Source organism: Peromyscus eremicus, chromosome 18, assembly GCF_949786415.1.
Source record: "Peromyscus eremicus chromosome 18, PerEre_H2_v1, whole genome shotgun sequence".
Lineage (NCBI taxonomy): Eukaryota > Metazoa > Chordata > Mammalia > Rodentia > Cricetidae > Peromyscus > Peromyscus eremicus.
In genome coordinates, this window is record NC_081434.1 from 43,970,374 (window position 1) to 43,990,701 (window position 20,328).

Below are 20,328 nucleotides of genomic sequence, written 5' to 3' on the forward strand. Positions count from 1 at the left end.
ATATAGCGCAGCTTGAGCGAGGCATTTCCGCCCTTGAATCCTCCCTCACCTCCCTTTCAGAGGTGGTCCTCCCAAACCCGCCGAGGGCTCGACCTCCTCTTTTTACAGCAAGGAGGTCTGTGTGCCGCTCCTAAGGAAGAGTGCTGCCTTTATACTGATCATACAGGAGTAGCAAGGGATAGCATGGCCAAGGTCCGGGAAGGCTTAGAGAAGCACAAAAAAGAAAGAGATCAAGAGCTAGGCTGGTTCCAAAATTGGTTCTCTGCATCTCCCTGGCTAACCACCCTCCTGCCGTCCCTTCTGGGACCCTTGGCTGGCCTCATTCTTGTCTTGACATTCGGCCCTTGGGCTTTGTCTCAACTAACTCGATTAGTGTGCGGTCAGCTGGCCAAACTTCAGGCAAAACAAATTCAGGTTCATTACCATCGCCTCTATCTCCATGATTGTGGTCTCGATGAACCAGATAAAGACTCCATATCAGCACAGGCCCCTCTGCCCAGGGGAGGATGCACCTGTGCCTGGGAGCTGGAGCCCACTGCATAGGGGATTGAGGGTGCAGCCGGGACTGCAGAAGGCAGGGAGACTAAAGTCTTCCTGGGCAGAGGAGAAATCCCCAGATCCTGTCTTTCTTCTAAGTCACTTTGTGGACACGCTTAGGTTTGGGAGGTCTAGTGGGTGATGTCAGCGTCCAGGGACTCTCTGGTGGGATCTAGAGACGCTTGGTTTTCACATCAGGAAGGTGCTGCTGGCATCCATCCCTAGGACAGGGACGCAGCTGCTGCTAAACAGCCTCTGACACACAGGAAGGCTGCCTCCCCCCTGAAACAACAAAGAATTATGCAGCTCCAAATGTCAGTGGTGCTGAGGCTGAGACAGCCTGCGGTAGAGTGATGAAGTACGTATACATGAAGCACTCCCCATTACAGGATCCTGGGAGTGTGACAGTCAAATGGTGTTTTTGGAAATGAATCCTGAAACGGTGTACCAGAAGACTAGGCCTGCCTTGCATGTGGCCCATGGCTCCCTCCTTAACACACTGTCCCTTGGAAAGCCTTAGTCAAACTCCTTTTACAGGCTTCAAGTCCTGAAATCGATTCCCTTTCCCTTTGCCTTTGAGTGGCAGAAAGATTAACAATTCAATGGCTCTTTGTGCTGAAGCAAGTCATACCAAGATCTCTGCACATTTCTAAGAATGAGAAAAAGTGGTATTATTGCAGCAAATGGAACGTGCAATGCTTGAAAGTTCTTGGGAGAAATCCCAGTCCAGGAATGGCACCCACTTGCAGTTTAACATTACTACCGAAGGCACAACATAGAACTGGTTCATTAGACTGCCGCAGAGAAGGAAAAGCCAGCACGGGACTCTGTGTCCTCCACTCGGCCCATCCTTTCTGCTGCAGGAGGAATATTAAGGGACCTGGAAGCCTTCTCTTTGGAATTTGATGTTCAGCTAGCAACAAAACCCACTGTCATTACCTGCCCTGAAGATGGAAATTCTGGGTCTGTTCAAATATGCTTACAAAGATTTATCTCAAAAGCAAGGGCTGCAAAGACCCAGGAGGGTGGGAGACCTGTCTCTCTCTGAATTTGTTGTCATATCATTTTGAGCAGAAAGTGATGAAGGAGCATTATAGATCTACTGCTCTGGCACCATGGTTATTTTTTTTTTTAAAGAGCAGAAAATAAGGTCTACCTCCTGGGAAAGTGTGTGGTCCCCGACTCAGGAGTGAGCTCTTAACCATCTCTTCTGTAGACACAGTTTGACATCCTCCAGAACCCTTTTTATCTCCATGGATTCATGGATTGTTTTTTTTTCTTTTTGGTTTTTCGAGACAGGGTTTCTCTGTGTAGTTTTCTGCCTTTCCTGGAACTCACTTTGTAGTCCAGGCTGGCCTGGAACTCACAGAGATCCACCTGCCTCTGCCTCCCGAGTGCTGGGATTAAAGGCGTGCACCACCACTGCCCAGCTCCGTGGATGCTGGGCACATGGCTGCTCAGATCGAGACTACATTTACCAGGCTCTCTTGCAGGTATGTGTGGGCTCTCCGACAAAGTGCTAGCCAATGGGAGATGATGTGTGTCATCTCTGAGGCCTTCTCTGCTCTCCACTTCCTCCCTTCCTGCTGGACAGATGCAGTCCTGTTGTGTGGGGCCATTCAAGGAAGGCACTATCCAGGGATTGGTGGAGTCACAGGAGGAGAAGTGCTTGAGTATTGACCTCATGAGCTCTGTGACAGCTATGGACTGATTATCTCCAGCCTGTTACCTGGGGAGAATTTCAGACTCCCATCTTATCCAAACCAAGGCCTCCTGCCTCTGTTGTAGATCATGAGTGTCCATCTTTTTAATGCTCACCATAAATGCTTTTCAGATTTCAATCAAGTCAGGGAGGTGCACAGGGAGTACTAAGTACAGGCAGGTGCTGTGCTGGGTGCTGGAGATGCAAAGATAAACACAGCACCACCCTCCAGGGGATTGCAGAAAGAACTCATGGTGTGCGCTATCACTTTTCACAAATAAACAACTCGGTTTCTGAGGAGTCAGAGGAAGTTCTAGACTTACAATCCCAAGTGCATTTTCGGTGACACCAGCCTCTCAAGATGCATTATACAGGGCCAAGCAGTAAATATTTTAAGACTTGTGGACCTCTGTTGCAGTTACTTAACTACTACTGTAGCAGCCATAAAAGATGTATGTGGCTCTTTTCCATACAATTTTATCTACAAAATTAGGGAGCAGGTAGCTGGGGTTTGATGGCATCTGCTCTCTTTGAAAAGTACCTTATTCATTTTTATTTTATGGGTATGGGTATTTTGCTTGTGTGTTTGTCTGTGTACCATGTGTGCAGTACCACAGAGGACAGAAGAGGGCGCTAGGTACCCAGAAATTGGAGTTACAGATGGTTGTAAGCCGTTATATAGGTGCTGGGAATTGAACCTGGGTCCTCTGGAAGTGCAGCCAGTGCTCTTAACCACTGAGCCATCTCTCCAGCCATGGATAACCTGCTATTTGAAATTTATAAATTTAGGATGCTAAAAGCACTGAGAATGTTTTTCAGATTTACTTATTTTTATCTTATGTATATGTGTGTTTTGCTGGTATATGTGTAGGTGTACCACATGTGTGCCTGATGCCCTTGGAGGCCAGAGGAGGGCATCAGGGTCCTCTGGACTGGAGTTGCAGGTGGCCGTGAGACACCATGTGATGCTGGGGACTGACTGCATCCTCTGAGAGAGTAGTGGACTCTTTCAGCGGCTGAGACATCTCTCTAGCCCCTCAGAATTTTTTTTTAAGTCTGTTTAATTTTCTTTAAGAGAGTGTTTCTCAACTTTCTCGAACCGCTTCTTAAATAATGGTTATTAACCTGGGGCTGGCCTTCTGAATGTGCTATGGAAAGTGCTGGCTATGGAGGTAACTTTTACCAGTGATTAATTATTTTAGGCACACACAACATAGATGAATACAGCGACGACCTGCTCATCATCCAACCAAAAAGAAGAAGCAATGCATGTCAGGACAAGCAAAGGTCCCGGGAACACCATGGATCCCATTATCATCTCTGGGTTGCTGAGAAGACTCTCCCAGATCTCACCTCTGTCTGGGATTTATACTTTGTCCTGTTCTTAGGAATTCCTAACACTATATAAGCTTTTACATGAACGTTAGCATCCTGCACAAATCCTTCTGCAACTTGCTTTTGTTGTTGTTGTTTTTCACAATATTCATTAATTAAGCCATGCAATAACCATGCAAATCTAGCTGATTTATTTCCATCGTTTCTTGGCTTTCCATTAAATGAACATAGCACAATATAGTTATCCATTTGTCTGGAGACAGACAGCGTGTTTTCTCCCTCTCTTGTTATTATAAGCACTGCATCTGTGAAAATCCTTGTCATGTCTCCTTGTTTGCACACGGAGGCATTCCCCTAGTGTCTGGATGTAACAGCAGAATTATGTGCTTACAGGTTTACTTGAAAGTAGATTCAGAGTCCCTTCCAGTGGTGTCTGAGAGTTCTCCCTACTCTATATCTTTGCACAAATCAGGTTGCATAACCCCAGGCTTTTAAAGAATTTAGTGTGTGTGTATGTGTGTGTGTGTGTGTGTGTGTGTGTGTGTGTGTGTGTGTGTGCGCGCGCACAGCATGTGTGTGGAGGTCAGGGGATTACTCTCAGAGGCAGGCTCTACATCCTACCGTGTTGAGTCTGGGTCTTTCTTGTTTCTTCCATTCACTTCAGACTAGTTGGGAGATGCTCCTGTCTCCATTTTGTCCATCCTAAAGTAGGAGTGCTGGGATTACAGATGTGTACTACTGCATCCCACATCCAGCTGTGATGTGGGCTCCAGGGAATCGGGTTGTCAGGCCTGCAAAGTGAGTGTTTTCACTCAGGTGCTTTATTTATTTATTTGAAAGGTATGAATGAAATGCATGTCCAAGTGTGGTTTTGAATTGCATCTCCAGGATTGCTAATAAGGGGATACCTTCCGTGATTTTCTCTGCACCTGGAGAATGGTCCTGTCTTTGTGGAAAGCCCCGGAATTGACCAAAGCTGAGAAGTGAATTCCTAAGAGAAGTTGAGTCTGGTGACTGAACTTTTTAACAAGAGCCATGGGGCTGTTAGAAAATAAGGACTTGCACATTTCCCATCATGCCTCTGATTGGAGTTGCCATTCCAAGAGAGAGATTCTAGGAGAGAGAGCATGGCCTTTGGAGTCACATAGACCTGGCTCAGATCCCACAAGGATTGCAAGGTCAGGCAAGTTTGCAACCCGCTGGAGCTTGGGCTCCTTCTGGTGTGAAGAACCAGGCTTCTCATAGGACTGGGGGAGAATGAACAGAGGATGAGAAATATCTGTGACCAGGTCTTCTCCACAAAAATTATGGATGGCTTTCTTAGAAATCCAAGGCAGATGGGAGATGGCTCATTTCAGAAGATGCTTGCCATGCAAACATGGCTAGCCGAGTTTGGATCCTCAACACCATGGGCTGAGTGGTGAGAGCCTGTAATCCCACCACTGGAAGGTGTGTGAGCAAAGTGTGTTCCCGGAGCTTGCTTCCCAGCCCAACCCGTCTAGTCAAATCCGTGAGCTCCAAGTTCAATGAGAGAATCTCTCAAAAAGCAGGAAGAGTGATTGAGAAAGGATGCCCATTGTCAACCTCCACACAAGTAACACATGTGCTTTGTGTACCCCCACACAAGTCCATACACACAAACATACAGACGACACTCACATATACTCCACATATGAATGGGGGATGGGGAGAATGAGAGGGAGATGCAAAAGAGGATATGAGTTGTGGTTACTCTTATTTTCTTTGTCGGCTACATGCCTCAGTTTCCCCCACAGGTGAGAGTATCACTCTCATTTTCCATGCCTAATGGAAAAGACATGGGAGCTCCCCCAGGCTGGTAGGGCAGTTCACAGTTCAGTGTTTAATGAGCTAACGAGAAGACAGTGACCTTGGGAACACAGCACCTACGAGCAGGTGCCCTCAAGTGCCGAGGGACTGGCTCCCCGCTGTTGCCGGAAGTCCTCCTGCCCAGGCTGGTACTGCAGGAATTCCTAGTTGTCTGACCTGTCACCAGGGAAGATAACGATCCTGTGTAACCAATTCTGTCAACCAGAGTTTGGTTTGGGAGGTTTGCTGGTGCGTGCGCAAATCTGTGGGTCGTGCAGAAATCCAATAGAGTCAAGCGTGGGCCAAAAATTACTTTAAAAAAATTAATAAATTGCTGTTTCCCAAGAAGCCAAATCCCACAGTGAAAACTAGGCCCCTTCCAACTGCCGGCCTGGATCTGGAGCCCTAGTCTGGAAATGGGCTCCAGATGCCACTAAGATGCAGTTCTCTGATGTTGCTGTAAGCACCAAATGTGTTTGCTCTGCTTTGAACACTCTGGACACTCAGGACATGTTCCAAGAGTTGGCAAACTGCTGCCTGCAGTCTGCTCGGAGTGCCACTGCAGGGGCTGCTAACGGCTCCCCCACTGCCAGGCCCCGGTGGCCCCTTTCAGCCAGTCTCCTGTGCTGACTCCTTTTCTCTCCACACGCACTGCTTCAGGATACGTTTTGTTAGCGTCTCCCCAAAGGCGTCTTTCGTTGAGACCTCTCGGCTGACTGTGTCTTCTTCCTTCGGTTTCTTCCCTTTCTCCTTCTCCCACTTCTTCTTGAGACAGGGTCTCATGCAGCCCAGACTGGCTGCAAACTCAACATGTAGCTGAGGACCTGAACTGATTCCTCTGTATCCACCTTCTGAACACACGATCATAGGAGTGCACCACGGTGCCCAGCTTATGAAGTGCCAGGGATCGGGGCATTGTGCATTTGAGGCAAGCACTACTCACTCAGGCTATGTCCCCAGCCCTTCACTGACTTCTTACCTGCCTACAAATGTCGCATGCTTTTGCACTTGAATTGGTTTGGCAAGTCTAGTATGTTTACATGCAGTATTATCAACATATTTTCCCACAATCCTTTAGGTCCTTCATTCATTCAACAAATATTCACTGGGTGCTGACTCCATGCAGACCCATGACCAATGAAACTTATTTCTTTCCTAGCCCTAAAAGACAAGAAAGCCACTTGTTTGAGCTCAAAGTCCATGGGGTTACCCTACTTTTGTAATAATCTACGCCTCTTGGTTGTTCCCCTAGCTTCCACTCTCTGGGAACAAGACCCAGGCCAGCAGGAGCCACATTTTCTTTCTAGACATGTCATGTCCCCTCCTGCTATCTCAACTCAGTGACCCCATCTGGGGATGCTTGACAGCTGTGGACATGGTACCAGATTCCATCCAGTGATGGCTTCCACAGACTCACACTTCAGAGGAAACACAAAAACCCGAGTCACACTGAGAAGACCTGTTGTCCCCAGGGTAGACACAGTGACTCTCAAGCCAGCCATCCCTGGCTGGTTTTCAGCCTACATCCTGGGGACAGGCTCACTAGTAGGAGTGGGGAGACACATTAGACCTAGTCCTGGGCCACCAACAATTTCCCCAAGGGTACCATACCACACTTGCTGTGTTCACTATTATCAACATCTTTGTAACCATAGAAACTAAGACCCGGAACTGGCAAGCAACTGTCCTGAGGTCACACAGAGAGAATGGTCAGTCTAGGCTTTGAACCCTGGCAGGGCAGCAGCAAGGCTCAAGTTCCAACTCACTGTACCCTGCTTTTCTCTCTAAGGAGAGGCTGGGTAAGGACTTTGTCCCTGGTGATCTCACTCTGATGGACAGAACTGTAAGGACCCTCTCATTTGGATGCATAACCAACACTTTCCACAAGAAACCCAGTACCGCCTCTCCCACACTGCGCCATCTTTGAGTAAACCACCCCAATTTCACCCACATCCAAACTAGAAACCCCAGAGCCAATTTTAACACAAAAATGTGGTGAGTGGAATAGACAAAACATCATATTCTACAACATCCAACAACCAAGTTCTGCTCCCACAGTGTTATGTGTAGACTTAGGTCACCAGGAAGATATGAGGTCACTGTGTTATGTGTAGACTCGGGTCACCAGGAAGATATGAGGACACTGTGTTATGTGTAGACTCGGGTCACCAGGAAGATACGAGGTCACTGTGTTATGTGTAGACTTAGGTCACCAGGAAGATACGATATCATTGTGTTATGTGTATACTTGGGTCACCAGGAAGATATGAGGTCACTGTGTTATGTGTAGACTCGGGTCACCAGGAAGATATGAGGTCACTGTGTTATGTGTAGACTCGGGTCACCAGGAAGATATGAGGTCACTGTGTTATGTGTAGACTCGGGTCACCAGGAAGATATGAGGTCACTGTGTTATGTGTAGACTCGGGTCACCAGGAAGATATGAGGTCACTGTGTTATGTGTAGACTCGGGTCACCAGGAAGATACGAGGACACTGGCTTAATCCACCATGGCTGCTGTCCTCATAAGGAGACAGAAGTGGGGACAGAGACACAGATGGTGGCCTGGTGAGGACAGAAGCAGAGACACTGCCCTAAACCAAGGGATGCCTGGAACCTGCAGAGGCTGGGACACAGGAGGAGCCTGTCCTGGTAGCTTTGTCAGAGCATGTGCCGCTGACACCTTGGTCTTGGATTTTACCCTCTATCACCATGAGACAATGAATGTCTGTGTCAGTGGCTCAGAGGGAGACAAAGTGTCACTGTAGCCCCAGCAAACAGATGTGCCCAGCGGTGTATTCCCATCCTGGAAGGTATCTTTGGCTGTTTCTTCCAGAGAAAGTTTGGACATGTGTGGCAAATACACATATACATATTTCACACAAGGGTGACATCTTCCACACTGGTCTACATAGCTTGTCTCATTTAAAACTACCCCAGGGCTATTACTGTATTTTTAATATTTATTTTTATTTCATGTGCACGAGTGTTTGCCTGCAGTGTGTATATGCACCATGTGCCCTTGAAGGTCAAAAGAGGGTGTCAGATCTCCTGGAACTGAAGTTATAGACGATTGTGAGCCACTGTGTGTGGGTGCTGGGAACTGAACCCTAGTCCTCTGCAAGAGGAATAAGTGGTCTCAACTGCTGAGTCAGCTCTCCAGGCCAAGAACCATTATTATTACTGTGATAAAACATACATAAAATTGATATTGTTTACTGTCTTTTTTAAATTTATAAAAAGATTTGTTTTTATTTATGTGTATGTAATTTGTTTGTGTGAATGTATTTGATGTTTGTAGGTGCCCGAAGAGTCCAGAAGAGGGTCTTGGGATCCCTTGCAGTTAGAGTTACAAGGACTTTTAAACTGCCCATTGTGCATGCTTGGAATCGAACTCAGGTCCTCTGGAAGAGCAATATGTACTCTTAACCAGTGAGCCATCTCTCTAGCCTTTAACTGTCTTTAAATGTTCTTTTGATGCATTTGGTGTATCTACACTGTTGTGCACCCATCACTACCATCCACTTCCATCTGAAACTGTCCCCATGACATGAAGACACCCCCCCCCCCAGTCCTTCTGCAGCTGCCCAGGGCCATCCTGCAAACTTCTCACCCCTCACCCCACACCTTCAACAATTCCTGTCCCTCCCATCTCTCCTGTTCCCTGTTACCCCTGTTCTGTCCCATTGCCTCAGACTCTCTGCTTCTGGCTGTCAGCTTCTCACCTGGAGCACTTTACTTCAGGGTTCATTACCCCTGCCTGCCTCGGCTCATCCTCCATGCTCTCTGTAAATTATAAAGCTGATGTTTCCCCTGCTTTAACATTGGTGACAGCTCACACCTCCTACAGGGTAAGTTTGAGTTCTTTGTCAGGGCAATAAAATTCCCTCCCCAGGCAGAATTCTCTAATCCTTTTACTTCCTCTCTCCTCCCCTTCCAGTGTGGTGTATTCCCATTCCTTCTTCAGGATACAGATCAAATGGTCCCTGCAGGAAGGCCACAGCAGCTCCCTGGCCTGGATCTCTACTGACTGTCCATCTCTTGTCCAGATGAGCACATAGTAGAGCAGTCACAGGGTAGACGCTCTGTAGGTGTTTGCGGAATGTCAGGCTGTCTGGCTAGTTTGCCATCCTGAGCAGCTTCTACGGGCTGTCCCTGACTGTGGTAATGGCGGATAGTTGAGCCCCAAAGGCAGTCCCCTAAGACCCGGGGGAGGGCAGCATTCTGTATTCTAGGAGGTGCTAATGCATTGGCATCAGCATTTGGGAGGCAGTGGCTCAGTTGGGTCATGACGGCCAGCAGTGTGAAGTCTGATGTCTCCTACTGGAGGTGAAAGGACAGGCCTGCCAATGCTGCACATCCGTGGCTATCCAGCTGTGAATCTGCAGGGAGATGGCAGCATCCTCCAGGCAGGGACAGATAAGGGCATTCAAGGGGAGAGAGAGCAGACTGCTGGGGTGGGGAGCGTTCGGGGCCACACAGAGTCAATGAAGGCCCAGGTGCTTGGTCTCTGTTGGCGACCCTTTAAGAAGAAAGTGGAAGGCTCCTGGCTGGGATTCAGGGATCTATAAGGGCAGGACTGCGGGAGGTGGTCTGGGGGTATACAGTTCCAGATCCATGCCTTCAGCTCTCTCCATGAGCCCCACACCCTAAGAGCTGTGTCCCTTTAAAACTGGAGCTTCCTCAGAGTCTGCAGGCCACTTGCAAACACCTAATCCATGTATCTCTCTCACATCAGTTCATCTCTGCCCAGTGCCCAGTTCTACTCTCTTGGTAGTGCTAACACTGTGTTTGACTTCACCTTGCTCAGTTGCCTACTACTATTTAGTGACAGCATCTTCCCACTGGTAGGAAAATTCCGATGATCCTGACTCCTACAAGCCTGGAATAGGCTCTGGTACCATCAAGATCCCACACTAGACCTTCTAGATGTATGGCTCCAAAGAGCTGGCCAACCACAAGTCAAAGATGTTCATAAGAAACTACACAGTGTTCAGATTTTCTGCACAATACAGTATGGAAAGTATTTGCATACTGAATGAAATGCAAATCAGCGAGATGATTTAAAGTATAAAGGAGATTATGAACTATGCCATTTTATAGAGGTCTTGAGCATCCACAAGGTTTAGTGTCTATGGAGGTCCTGAAACTCTCTCCCTCTAGACACTGAGAAATGACTACTCTGGATCTTTCTGAGACTAAAGGTTAGAATTCTATGCCTCTGGATCCTCTTCTCAACCAATGCTCTTTGGTGTGGGCTTTGCAGGTATGAGCACACACACCATCCAGGAAGCTGGATTTCAGCTGTTGCTACAAGGCTGCATTTCAGGACCAGTGTTCTTGTGGCACAATCTTCGCTCTGGAGCCCAGTTTGGCCACATCAAAGAAATCATAAAACACGCCAGCCTTAGAGGGGTCTCTCGGGATTCTCAGGAGGCCTGAGAAGGGTTGAAAGCTGCAGGTGTGAATGTTAGCCTCAGCCCTGGTACCATGCCATGGTCAGCCAGCCCATGAAGCAGTCCGTGGCCGTTCTCATCTTTTGGAGGACTGGGGTAGTGAGTTCCCCCAGGTCACCTGACAGAAGCAGCAGACCTAGATGAGAGCACTCTGCAGGGTTTGGCACTTCAGTGCTCTAGAAATACCACAGAAGAGCAAAGGTGAGCATGTAGTTACCAGGTCTCCCGAGTCCCAGTTGGACACGCGGAACTTTCTCATCCTTGAGCTTCTCCATTGTCAGACAGCCCAGCCATCTCCAAGAAGGATGAACTGTTCTCAAGAGGTGCTCATGCCTCCTAATCTTGTTGATAGGTGCTGCTCTGCAGCTCACAAAGGATCTGAGCATACCTGGTTGCCTTTGTTTTTTATTTCAGCCCTCACTCGAGAGCTGAAAACCTACCTCATCCAAAGAGGAGGAAACAACAGCATTTGTCTTTATATTTTTGAAGGGTTTCAAAACCAATCATCAAGAAAGCATACAAACCCTGCCAAGATGCATTAAGCATTCTTTCGTTCCTCTCCATAGCTCCCCCACTCCCTCACCTCCCAAAGAACTGGAGCAAACAAAAATCCTGGCTCTGCAGTTGGGGCGATCTGATACTTCATTAAGGAAGAATAAATAGGTTCCCTCCTGGGCTCAGAGGCTGCAGCCACATGGAGTGGTATGCCTTTAGAATATCTGATCTCCAAAGTGAGGCTGACTGTAGCTGAGCGAGATAGAAGAACATCTCTGGCAGCCTTTGACCAAGGTCACTCTGAAGATCAGTGACAAATGAGTACCAGACCTGGGGATCCTGGACCAGGCTGCTCCTTCCTGACTGGTTTCCCTCTCCAGGAGCGAGCAGCCAGCTGGTAGGCAATTACGTGTGCTAATGCCACTGACACTTGAACATCAGTGCCACGCTCTTGCATTTGTTAGAACACATGACCCTCACCCCATTTGGGCTGCTCTCTTCTAAGATAAGGGAGCCCAGCTCTAAGTCAGAGCCAGAGGCCCCGAGTCCATCTGACAAATTCCAAGGCCAATTGCTGGCAGCACAGATCAGCTCTCATTCACAGCAGCTGTGTGTCTTCGGATGTGTTCTGGAACCCCTTTGAACCCCAGTTTTCTTTTCTTAAAATGGGATAATGAATGTGCTTTGCACAGTTGTTGGGGATGGTTACATGCACAGCACAAGGATGATCAGCATAAGATAGAGTAGGTCCCTGGTGCCTTTGCTGGATGTCAGAATGAAAACAAATTCTCTGACCCTGCTACCTGCAAGAAGAAAATGGTGATTCCTGCTTTATGTTGTCATATTAAATGAGAAAATGAGATGGTGTTATACAGAAGAATAGGTGCTTTTTTTCATGTACTGATTTTTTTTTTCTAGTTTTTTGGTAAGTTTTTGTTAAGTTTCTAGTATTTTGTAAATTTTACATTCTGTCTGTCTGTCTATTTATACATACTAAAGATTGAATCCAGGGCCTTGATTATGATAGACAAGTGCTCCCCAATGAGCCACATCTCAGGACATTTTATACTTATTATTTGGGCAAACCAATGAAATCCTATGCAGTCACCCATCAGTACTCACGGGGGATTGAACCCAGAATCCCCCATAAACAGCAAAATCCATAGATGCTGACATCTCTTCTACAAAACAGGACAATATTTGTATAGATCCTGCATATCTACATATACATTAAGTTCTCTGTGGATTGTTTATAATACCCGCTATAATGTAGATGCTATATAAAAGCAATTATGCCCTATTGTCTAGGGGAGTGACAAAATTGTCTGTACACGTTTGATACGGATTCTAATGTGGCCACAAACCGAAGAGATGACACGGTGGACTCTTGGTGTGACTTTCAGAATGACACACTTGGTCATTAGACACTGCCTTGTGCTGGGGGAAGGGGACAGGGAAGAAGGGCTCCCCGGAGGTCACATCCAGGCTATGAAGTCCTGAGAAATAACACAACCCCAGAAGAGGGTCATAGCATCCTCTTATAGGCTGGTCAAGGTCTCAGTTGATGGGGGTGGGAGGAAATAACATAGCTATCTTCTGAATTCATGGGCGATGTGTTCCAGAATCCCCTGTAGATACCAAAATCATTGCATGCTCAAGTCTTGTATATAAAATGACATAGTCTTTACACAAAACCTAAACATATCCTCAAATATTGTCTTAGGGTTTCTATTGCTGTGAAGAGACACCATGACCACAGCAACAATTATAAAGGAAACATTTAGTTGGGGCTGGCTTACAGTTCAGAGGTTCAGTCCATTATCATCACTGGGTGTAGCTTGAGCATAAAAGACCTCAAAGCCCTCCCCTACAGTGACACACTTCCTCCAACAAGGCCACACCTATTCCAAAAAGGTCACACCTCTTAATAGTGCCACTCCCTATGGGCCAAGCATTCAAACACATAAATACATGAGTTTATTGGGGCCATACCTATTCAAACCACCACAGATATCCTTTAAAGATTTATTTGTGTGCGTGTGTGTGTGTGTGTGTGTGTGTGTGTGTGTGTGTGTGTGTGTAGGTACTTGGATGTAAATTCAGGTACTTCTGGAGGCCAGAAAAAGGTATCAGATCCCCTAAATCTGGAGTTATATGCAGCTTTGAAGTACCTGACCTGGGTACTGGGAACATAATTTGGATCTTCTGTGATAGTAGTGCACTATGGTGCACTATGAGGTCTTAACTACCAAGGCATTTCTCTAGCCCCTCACAATTCTTTCTTTTTGAGTTTTGTTTTTTTGAGGTCCACCTGTCTCTGTCTCCCAAGTGCCAGGATTAAAGGCATGAGTCACCATGCTTGGGTACCACCACATAATCTTGAAATCATCTCTACATGAGTTAAAATACCAATACAATACAAACTCAATATAAATGCTTCTTGTACTGTATAGGGAATAAAGATAAGGAAAAGATGTCTTTTCATGCTTAGTACAGGTGTAATTTTTTTTCTCTCTAAGTACCTGTGACCCATAGTTGGCTGAATCTCAGCTGCAGAACTCTTGGGGCTGAGTTCTTACTACACATGGTGATACCTGTGGGTGTTTGTGTTTGCTGCTTAGCTCCTGATCCTTTTACTTAATACCTGTGTGACACTGGGAATTACCCAGTCTCAGGGGGCCTTGATTTTCTCCCATTTTTTTTAAGACACATGAATGAGCTAAAGGCCATCCAAGATTATTAATCATTACAGAGGGTTTCTCTTAGTGTTTCAGAGGTTCTGGAGACTTGAGGACACCAGCTAGAGCAACTACCACTTTGTGAACACTGTGTCCCTGCTTCACACTCATGACCTTGTCCTGTGTTTACAACAACCGGTGGAGGGGGCTGATATTACTGTCCCCACATCACTCATGGGCAAATGAAGATTCCGAGAGGCTAATTAACTAGTTGCACAATTAATTAATCATAGTAGAGGCATCTGGGCCCAAGCAATGGGACCCTGGGGTCCAGGTTTGTAACCTTTGAGCTATGGGGTCTCCTGAGAACATGATAGGCAAAGATCACTTTTTCAGGAAGCAGCAAGGAAACGCATCACCCAGCAGGCTGGAGCTCATGCGGCAAGGAGAGCTGGAGCATCAGGGCATTGCAGGCTGAGGACGGTGAGCAGGAGTGGTGGCAGTGAGCTGCAGGTAGCTAACAGCCCTGGGAAACAGGAGGCGGGAGAGTCTGGTGGCCAAAGGCTGGGCTTCCTCAAAGGTGCAAGTCTTCCCTGGCCCTTCTTCCTGCGGGCTGCGCCACAATGGCTTCCAAGCCTGCAGAACTGGGAGATCATGCTAATCTCACGCGGCTGCTGAAGGGAATAAGGAAGCAGGCTGCTGGTACAAATGTCCTGTTGCCGGCTACAGCCAGCACACGGTAGATGTTCATGGATGCTCCCCCATCTCTCCCTGGACCCGCGGTTATTCTAGTGACACAGCGGTGACACAGCGCGAAGCATGGCGGCAACGCCTCAGGTTTCCGCCTAGAGAACCCTGGAGGCGGAAACCCTCTGTGGCTGGAACTCAGCCCAGGGGCTGGACCGCTGGAACTTACATCCTGACGATTTACCAGGTCAGTTACCTCAGACACGCTAACTTAATCTGCCAGCACCTCAGCTTCCTTATCTGTGAAGTGGGCACAACAGTCACACACTTCGCAGGGCCTGGGGACCATCTACATCAAGCACTTAAAATCAGGGTCCAGCTTATGGTTCGCATTCAACACACACTGCAGTTTCAGCTCTGATCAGCCCCTTTGTGGGCTTGGGCGGAAAAGCAGCCTTCAGGAACCGAGGTTTATATGACAGACCTCAATATCCTTGTGGCCCCGCCCCCTCCATTCCCATCAATACTGTTGGGACAGAAGTTTGGGGTGAAGGGGGGACATTTTGTCATCAGGCGGTGGGAAGACGTTTGAAAATGACACGGCCATCCAGACAACAGCTGAGGGAGTCGGGTAAGGGGGTGTTCACGTATTATTTGTTTTTGTGTCTTTTTGATTTGGATCCAGGCAGGACTCATCTGATCGAGCTGGCTGGTGTATTTGTTTTGTTTTAGATAAAGAAAACCCAAGGCCCCTCTATGAGGGCCCTGGCCAGCCCATGAGTAATTCCCACCTGGCTGGAGGGGAGACCTGGGGTATAAGTCTGAAGCATTCAAGGAGGCCCATATCATCCTCAAGGTGGAGGGGAAGACAGAGAGGGTGCGCTCCCAGACAGAGATTTTGCTCTGCAAAGATTGGTCAGAAAAGTGAGGACGCTAATATTTCACAGAGAGAGGGATAGAGGCGACAGCAGAGGACAGAGGGACAGGAACACAAATGGTTACCAACAGAGACTGGTCAGAAAAGAACAAGACACCTCCCATCCTGTAATCCACAGGGACCCACACTCCAAGGATCCGCTTATTGTTCATCCCGCACTCACCTCCCACCCGGTCTGCCATTTCAACCAGCAGAGCCTCAGCCTCAGCAACAGTAACGGAGCTGGGAGCCAGGTGCCAGCAAGGGGCGGGGGGAGTGTAGTGCACCCGCAAGCAAAGCTTGGGACTCTCCACCCCTACCTCCAGAGGCATGCCCTAGGACCCATTCTCACAGTTCCCGCCCCCAGGGTCCCTGCGCCCTTCCCCCGTCGCCCCTCCCGCCCCCTCTCCTCTCCACCTACTTGAGCTGGCGCGGCTCGCAGTCCACACCCGGCAGCAGCAGCCGGGCGGCTTGGCGGACATCATCGCTGTCCATAGAAAAGCTGCGGCGGTGGCCGGCGTGCGCCACGGCCACTCGGATCCACTCCATCAGAGGGGGCAGTACGAGGAAGGGCCTGCGCAGGAGGAGGGAGGCGGGGATGTGTTAGGACCGTCAGGGAACCTGGGCTGCTCAGACCCACCCCGACTCGCGGAGACCCCTATCCCACCCGTCCCTACTTCCACCCCCACACCATCCGGTTTCCCTGGAGACCCTGCCTGGAAATTCCTGAGTGCGAGAGCCTTTGGAGACATCCTGACCCCACTGGTGACCCCGGGGCCGACTCTCTAGACTCTCTGGGTCTCGGTTTCCTCATCTGTGAAAGGGGACTACCAAGGCCCCCAAAGGATGCAGTGTTACTCTGCTGTGAGAGCTGTCCCTCTCGGAGACGATGTGCATGTGGAGATGAGTCACTTCCAGCGCTAGCGCAGGGTCTGGAGCCAGAGGAACCTGGTGTTACTCCAGATTGCCAGCCCGACCCAAGGAACCCTGGCTGTCTCCCTTCCCAGCCCTGCCAGCTTGTTGACACCCTTCTGGCCTCAGCTCTGCGCTAGCACAAGGCTAGGAAAGGCACAGAACACCTGCCAAAGCAGGATGGGAGCCAGATGCAGTTAACCTTCACAAGCGGGACTGCTGGGGCCAGGGGCAGCCAGCAAGGCCGGACCTGGGGACACTGCGCACATCCCAGACACCGTGGGAGCCAATGGGTGCAATGGACACTGTGCACTGTGGGGATCCAGTGTGTGGCAAGCGTATGCCTCTGCTTGAGCCATAGCTTTCTAAGCGGACTTGATCCTGCCTTCTGTTTCTTCCAGGGACTACATAGTCTCTTCTCACATTTGTATCCTGGGGTGTGAAAATACTTGAGTCCCACTCCAGGGTTTAGTTGGTATAGTATGAAGCTGGGCCTTGGTAATTTTTAAAACCTCCCCTGTGTGTTTTTAATGTGCACCCCAACTCCCTGGATGGCTTGTTAAAACGCAGATTGCTGCCCCCCCCCCCCCCCCCGCAGTTTTGATTCGTTGGATTAGGAGAGGAACCCGGGAAATTGCATTTTTAATCAGTTCCTGTTACTACCCCTGCTGGCCCAGGAATGTCACTCAAAGAACAGCTATAACTGAAGGAGGGATGGAGAATCACCTGGTGGGGCGGGGCATTAAGAGGAAGACTCCTTGGCCTGTCTCAAGAGATGATGTGTGTATAGAGCTTAGGACACAATCTGAGGGATGGTGCAGCAGGTGAAGTCGCTTGTTACCAAGCCTGACGACTGGAGTTCCATTCCAAGGACCCACACAGTGGAAGGAAAGAACCAACTCCCGAAAGCCATCCTCTGGCCTCTACATGATGCACACCGTGGCATTGTGCCCCCCAAATAAATAGATGCAATTGATTTTTAAAATGAACATCATTTGAATAAGCACCTCCCATGTTTCTAATTTAAGTAGACTATACTTTGAGAACGGTATTATACAGACCTGCAAGATTTCCTGCCATTTGGCAAGACCTGGACGCCTCTGAGGCAAGGGTACCCAGGGTACCAGATTTAAGGAAGCAGGATCCTACAGCCATGGGAGTGCAAAAAAAGTTTACAAGGCATCCACTCTCTCTCAAAACACAGATCTCATGAGGTTCCACAAGGTTTTGGTGCCATATTCCAGCTTTCCTAGAGTCAAGCTACTTGTATGATGTTAAAAATGCAACTACTCAGTGTTTTACACTCATCTTAGCTAACCATGATCATGAGATCTTCTAAATGTTTAGGGCCAACTGCCAGCTAGTTGTGAGTCTGCCTGTTTTAGCATCAATAAAACCATGTTTACTGATGTTAGGGAGCCTTCCTGGCCCTGGATCCGAAGGTTTTCAGAACTAAGAATCAGACTCAAGTTGTTTGGTTACACAGTCTATATGCTGTTATCCCATGTAATCTTACCAGTCTTTCATCTTGCTTCCCAGCATGCACTCTGTTACCCAGAATGCAACTGCTACTCCAGGGAAGCTGACCTGGTCTCGGATCTTTGAAGGCATGTAATGTTCATTTTCTGTCATGCAGCTCGGTCCCCTGTGTGTAAGGTCCCCATCTCTTCAAAAGTCCACACCACAGTTCAAGTCCCGCCCTCCCTAAACTCTTCTGATAATTGTGCCACACACACCACTCTCACGTGGCTCCCACTCGGAAGGACTTTACACATTCTGCAGATGCCTGATTAGCATGTCAACTCCATCAGTGCAGAGGCCTGGGCTGTCCAGTTCACTGCTCCATCCCTGGCCCAGGACAGTGTCTACCAGGCTGGAAGCCCTTAGTGTCTGTTCATGAAACAGACTAAGACTTATCAATTTCTTACTGGCTGATACTAAGAAAATCAAGTTTCTGGGCCTGGGACCTAGAGGTCAGACTCTCAGGGAATTTCTGTCTGCACCAGCCTGCTCCTTAGGGTGTCTCTCTCCATCACCTAAACTGAATCAGGCACTCAATAAACACACCGACTCGAAATTGAATTGGATCCACTGTCTCCAGGGGAAGCGGGGTTTATTTCAGTCCCTGTGTCTCGGTCACTGCTGGAAACCAGTCCCAAGTGCCCAGAGAACTCCCCCAGGTTGTTTCTCAGAGGCGACCCCTCCCATCTTTGCTCAGTGGTCCCCAACCCTGCTCCCCGGTGGACAGAGTGTCCATCATAAAACTGCTCTGGTGCAGCTGCCTTCATGCTGGAGGCTGGAGCCCACAGTGTGCCTGCTGAATGCCAAAGAGAGGCCCTGACACGTTCTAAGTCACTTCTTTACCAAGGCAGCTGGCCAGCCCAGAATAACAAGCTTCAAGCCCAGAAGTTCAGCCTCCTCTGGAATTTTCTATGTTCCTATTTTTTTTTAACACCGACTCCAGCAGTTTATAAGCTCATGAATTCTTTGCCAGCAACTCATTTAAAAAAAATCTTATCTTGTCTGCTCAAAGGGGACAAAATAACATTATTTGTGATGTTTTCTTTGGAAGAGATAGTGATGGAAAAGAAATTTAGGGCCTCGAGTCAAATGGTGTAGAGAATGCTCAGGAAAAACTATGGCATCCTTGTGTACGTGTGTGTGTGTGTGTGTGTGTGTGTGTGTGTGTGTGTGCGCGCGCGCATGGGAAGCCAAAGAAAACCACTGGTATTGTTTCCCAGGGGCCATTCACCTTGTTTTTGTTTTTGTTTTTGTTTTTTTTAGGCAAGGTCTCTTAATGGGGTCTGGGGCTCTCTCATCCAGGTGGGCTAGAATAATTACAAGTGTGCACCATTATGCCTGGATCTTTATTTTTTTCCTTAAAGGTGAACCCTGGGGCATTGAACTCAGGTGTTCAAGCTTGTAAAGCAAATGCTTAACTCCAGCTACCACCCCAGCCCTCTTCTTATGTATTTTTAAAGGGGGTCATGATTTATTGGCCCCTTACTTTGTTTATAGGTAGTCAGTTAAAGCCAAGAAGAGCCTATGGAGGAATTAATGACATCGTCACAGGCTCCCTAGCTTGTGTCAACAGAGCTGGGATGGGTTCAGTTGGGCTGAAGTGGGTTCTGGGCATCTGCATTCTAAGCCCGCTCTCCTGGTAGTTCTGGAACACAGCGAGGTTGTGAACTAAAACCCTGGATGAACGGGGAGAAGCGTGGTCCCCTCAGACAGTGCCGTGTCCTTCATTGTGGCTTCAGACAAAGTTCACTAGAGCCTCGGAAAGGGAGGAGAAAACTTACATGGGCTTCTGCAAGGTCCAGCCAGCCAGTCAGCTCAGGAGAGCCGTCAGAACCAGGACCCAGGGAGGAGGACACAAACAGATGTAGCCCCTCCCTGAAACCATGAAGAGAGCTGGTGAGGTGAGGGCCAGGGACTGTGCCTGGTGATCCTGCAGCACCAAATTCCAGTTCTGGGTCTGTCAAGAACTCACCATGTGACTCTGGCTCTGGCCAATCACCGTTTTAGCCCTTACCACCATTTGTATTGTGGGGTGGGTTCGGGTGAGACCACTCAGTTTGTGGACTGCCAGCCATCTCTGTAGATGGCCGGATAGAAAATACGCTAGACTTCGTGGGCCGCATGGCCTCTGCTGCAGCTAACTGTCTCTGCAGCTAATTATCTCTATCCAATAATCTTTCCCCCATAGTGAGAAAGCATCTGTAAAACTAAATGAATGCAGTTAAAAATTTCAATAAAACTTTATTGATAGTCAGATATCTA

General features: G+C 48.3%; 1 protein-coding gene across 1 annotated transcript in view; it reads right to left on the reverse strand.

Moving 5' to 3' along the window:
- The window catches only part of Abtb3 (ankyrin repeat and BTB domain containing 3), a 271,670-nt gene that overhangs the window by 44,701 nt on the left and 206,641 nt on the right, over nucleotides 1–20,328 (reverse strand). Inside the window, exon 4 of the mRNA XM_059245625.1 lies at nucleotides 16,055–16,207. Coding sequence (XP_059101608.1) covers nucleotides 16,055–16,207 — 153 coding nt within the window. The remainder of the gene's footprint in view (nucleotides 1–16,054; nucleotides 16,208–20,328) is intronic.